The sequence below is a fragment of the Centruroides sculpturatus genome, unplaced genomic scaffold (genome assembly GCF_000671375.1).
Source record: "Centruroides sculpturatus isolate CEXI.00-Female unplaced genomic scaffold, Cexi_2.0 scaffold303, whole genome shotgun sequence".
NCBI classification, from domain to species: domain Eukaryota; kingdom Metazoa; phylum Arthropoda; class Arachnida; order Scorpiones; family Buthidae; genus Centruroides; species Centruroides sculpturatus.
Genome location: NW_019384613.1, coordinates 4,316 through 8,598, shown reverse-complemented (window position 1 = coordinate 8,598; position 4,283 = coordinate 4,316). Strand labels below are relative to the sequence as shown.

At 30.8% G+C, this 4,283-nt stretch overlaps 1 protein-coding gene across 1 annotated transcript; it reads right to left on the bottom strand.

Annotated features, from left to right (window-relative positions):
* Positions 1–319: 319 nt before the first annotated feature.
* On the bottom strand, positions 320–1,879 carry LOC111625307 (normal mucosa of esophagus-specific gene 1 protein-like). Its single transcript, XM_023368432.1, has 4 exons — positions 1,738–1,879; positions 1,134–1,222; positions 874–931; positions 320–499 (listed from the first exon to the last, which is right to left on the bottom strand). The coding sequence occupies exons 1-4, from the start codon at positions 1,837–1,839 to the stop codon at positions 416–418; spliced, it is 333 nt and encodes a 110-aa protein (XP_023224200.1). The 5' UTR covers positions 1,840–1,879; the 3' UTR covers positions 320–415.
* Between the last annotated feature and the right edge of the window lie 2,404 nt (positions 1,880–4,283).

The window sequence follows — 4,283 nt, the reverse complement described above, 5'->3', positions numbered from 1 at the left end:
AATTTCTTCATAATTTTAAATCTCTAGATTTTCATAAAAAATATTTCGTCATGCTTAACATACAATTTCTAGTATATTGCAATACAGTAAATAAGGAAATATAGTACATTTTAAATACAATTTATGTATGTTTAAATTATTTTTTGTGATTATAATTTATTATTTTTATAGTAATTTTCATTTACCATTTAAAGCTATAATAGTATTATAGACTCATTTTAAATGATTCTTGAAAAATCCGATTTAATAATTAGTTCAGAAACTTACATTCAAAACATTTAATTTATTACATACATTTTTTAAGCATTAAAATATCACATGTTTATTATTCAGTTGAAAATTCAGATAAAACTGTACAAAATAAGTCGAACAAATGTCGATAAAATTGACAAATTTCTAATTTGTTTCAATGTAATTATTTTGGTTTGTAAGGCCCAATAATCTTGCGAAGTTCATCCAATTGGGGATTTCGTTCCCATTTTTGCTTGATCGTAATCAGCTGCAAAACATATGTTTAATTAAAATTTATTTTTCGATAGTTTTAAAAAGTCATTTTGTTCGTAATATCTGTTTAATAATAATACAATTTTCACATTTTTAATTCACTTTTTTCATTCGTATTATTTTTTCAACAGGAAAATTGTAGGTCTTACAATCTTCTAATTATCGTGTTAATCTAATTTATACTCTAAAAGTGGTATTTGAAACTATGACTTTTTTAATAGAGAATTGATATTAAATATATATAAAGTAGCTATTATACAGGAAAAGTCCTGTTATTTCTATAACAGGACTTTTCTAAATAAACTGCTTTTGATACAGTTAATAAATAAAACTTATTAATACAAATAAAAATCCATATTAAAATCCTACCTTCTGTGGTTTCTCGGGATCCACCAATTCCCATCTCGGATAGCCTCCTTTTACAAATCTGTAATTTTATATTACAATAAATACGTTATTTAATTTATAATTCTACACATTTCTAATTATCAATGCCAAAAGTAAATATAAATTAAGACATAAGAATAAAAAATATATATATTTAACCTAATAAACATTTCGTATATTTAAAAGACAAACGTTCAATTCATTTAATGTAAAAATTTGACATTTTATGAAACGTCACATACCTTGCATCTAAGTTGTAAAATAAATGATATAAAACCGAAGAGACCATTCCAGTCGTAGCGGCTGCTGTAATAAAAACCAATGGAACAAGCTGTAAAAAATCAAACAAGTCATTTACTTTTTATTCAAGCAATTTGTCATAAATATTTCTCTAATTAATCATATAGGAAATACAGCATTAACGAGTTACTACGATACGAATTAAAATTTAATTGTTTATTACCAGTTTGTGTTAGAAAAATAAAAAGTATTAACGTCGGTTACTAATATTAAAAAGTCCCAAATACTATTAATTGATAAGAGAAAAGAGCATCGATTGCCCATCACTTGCACAATGTGATTATTTACAATTACTTTTATGACTGCATTGTGAAAAGCATGGTTTAATATAGTTATTAAATACATATTTATATGTTTATCATAATTTAACGATTTTCTGCAAATAACTTTAATACATTCTAACGACAAGTAAAAAAAGTATTCTCGTTTTCTTTTTACTTGGATCATTTAAAAATGTTTAGGAATAAATATCGAGTTTAATAAATATTTTAAAATGTAGCAAGTTACTTTTCAATTATTATCTTATAAATAAACTAAAATACATACCTCTGGATGTGTTCTCATTGTGCGCAAAGAAAATAACTTTCTCAAACTGTCCATTAAGGGATCCCGTCCGGGGTAAGTACCACGAAACTTTTCAAAACCCATTTCTACTTTATTCTATAATTAAAAAGTGTATTGAAAATTAACTTATTGTCAACAAAACAATTCTTATGTCTAATATACAGTACTTCAATTACCCACGTAAATTTTAAAATTAAACTTTTTCTAATGTATAAAGCCTAAATTCAACGTTTATTTACGAATGTGAACTATGTAAACTGTCCCTATTCAAGGAAAAACTAGAGGAAAGTCTGTTGTCAAAAACACTTTAATTTCGAGTTGGCTAGGTTCTAGTTATAAATCGCCATCCTCGTTACAAATCGTACTGCCAGCGAAAAACATAATTCAGAAAGTCGCGATGCCTTAGCCTATCTTAAAACCAAAAAAACAGATAGCCTATAAGAGATATATAGAAGAAACGAAGTGAATTGATACCTGTTGTGTGGAAATGGTGGATGGTGGCGACGATGCAGTCAGCCTTCGTTGACGATCTTTTCGTTGAAATCTATATGCGTAGTCCTGCACAGGAAGAAGATCTTTCACAAGTGACTCGTATTCACGGTTCCACCGGTATATACAGTATCTTTTCGTTTCTTTATGCAGCGAGAGTGTAGCAAATGACGTCACGAGAAGAGTTGGCCAATTACAAACCAGTTTGAGTGTGTCGCTGTAAGGCGCATGTCGAGCGCTGCATAAAGAAACGCGGGGTAAGTGCTTTTGTCCGTCCTTCCCCGATGGGTTTAACACCACTCTAAGCAACATTTCGTCACTACATAAGCCATTAGGGAAAACACAAAAGAGAACATTCTAGAAACGCATGTGAACAATGAACAATGGTCGCGTTAACTAGAAAAGCCTTTTTGTTAAAAGACAGTTAATCTATTTCGCTTTAAGTTAACTTAGCAGCTGCAGCTGTAAACCTGTCTAAGCAGCGAGGTTTACAATGCCAAAGACAAGTTAAGATGGCTACTACCACCATAAATTATACGTATAATATGTACAGTACTATGTGTCAAATGGAGTTTGTCATATACGAAATTCTGTTAAACTGGTTATCGAAGAAATTAGAAACGTAGTTGTCCACATAATCTTCTGTTCGGACATAAATATTTTCCGATTTATTACTAACGGCTGGCGTTCTGTTGTTGCTGTTTACAGTTTTACGCAATGTGGTATTTTCTTGAGCGACTGCCTCCGTTATTTTACAGTTTCGTCGACAATTACGCGTCGTGTTTAATTAAATAATTTTATTCGTTTAAAACAACGTATACAAAGAGCCCAACAACAATAACGAGTAGCCGAGGCATACAAGTGTTTTTCACCAAAGCGGAAATTGCTTGAAGCGACCTCCTGCAGCTTAAGTAAAGTAGCTTTAGGCTCCATTAATTTTAAATCGAAAATAAAAGATTTCATTAACGAAGACTGAAATGTCGTTGTTATAATTTTTTAAACAAATAAATATTTATAAAAACATTATAAACTAGTTTTGAATCATTTTAAATTATAATTAAAAATATTTTTAAACTATTATTATTATTATTATTATTAATGCTAAAATTTTCGAAAATATATGCCAAGAATAGAACATCGCTTTCGCTAATCGCTCTTAACATATAAAACAGAATATTCGTCGTGTTTCTAAATTTATTCCATTTCAACATTCCTGGTTGTAATTCTTATCTCTGGGGCAGCCGAATTGACCGGATAAAACATGTTTTTATGAGAATTCAGTAAAAGTTCCACCTTATTTGACGGATAATTGATAACTAATATAAAAACTGAACACACGACACGATATAAATAAAAATAAATGCATTTTGATAAGAAAATACTTCTGGAAAATTCACTAGCGTTCCTTTTTCTGTTACTTTGTAAGGTGCCTGAGCCCCTACGCCCACCCTTCTTTGGTGGGGGGATTACTCGTGCTCAAGTTATTTCTACGAATCAGTTCGTCTTATCGATTCCAATTCTTTTCGAATCTTTTTTCAGCTTAAGTACTGTAATTGTTGTCATCCTGACTTAAACTTATCGTCAGCTGTACTTAATTAAACCGACACTAAATGTGGCTTTAAGACGCTTGGAAAAGAAACGTGGCGGAAGTTGCAAAGATATCACAATACAGATTTTATATGAGAAAATAATCAGATACAGTACACTAATATGCTCTTATGTGTAAATCAAGCATCTACATGCAATTACGAGTAAAACTAATTACTGTATTTACTTTCTATCAATGTCTACACCATACTCAAACGTCACTTTACAAGACCGCCGTGATTCCTGCCTCGTGTTGAAAGTGAGTTATCGACGGAAATTTGCCTAGTTGGACAGGCCAATTTGAATACAGAGTAAGCAATGGGCGCGGGCAACGATGCCTAAGATTCGGTTATCAGTTACACTCGTAACTAAATAATGGAGTCATCAGCTATCCTTCGCGTTACGATTCTAACTGTCAGAAGCCCGGGAGCAACTTGCATTACAAATCGAAT

Excerpts from the sequence above, each read along its gene's own strand:
- LOC111625307 (XM_023368432.1), bottom strand. The coding sequence starts at position 1,839 with ATGGGTTTTGAAAAGTTTCGTGGTACTTACCCCGGACGGGATCCCTTA. Across the intron at positions 1,223-1,737 it reads CAATGAGAACACATCCAGAG|CTTGTTCCATTGGTTTTTAT; the intron begins GTATGTATTTTA and ends GATTTTTTACAG. Across the intron at positions 932-1,133 it reads TTTTACAACTTAGATGCAAG|ATTTGTAAAAGGAGGCTATC; the intron begins GTATGTGACGTT and ends ATAAAATTACAG.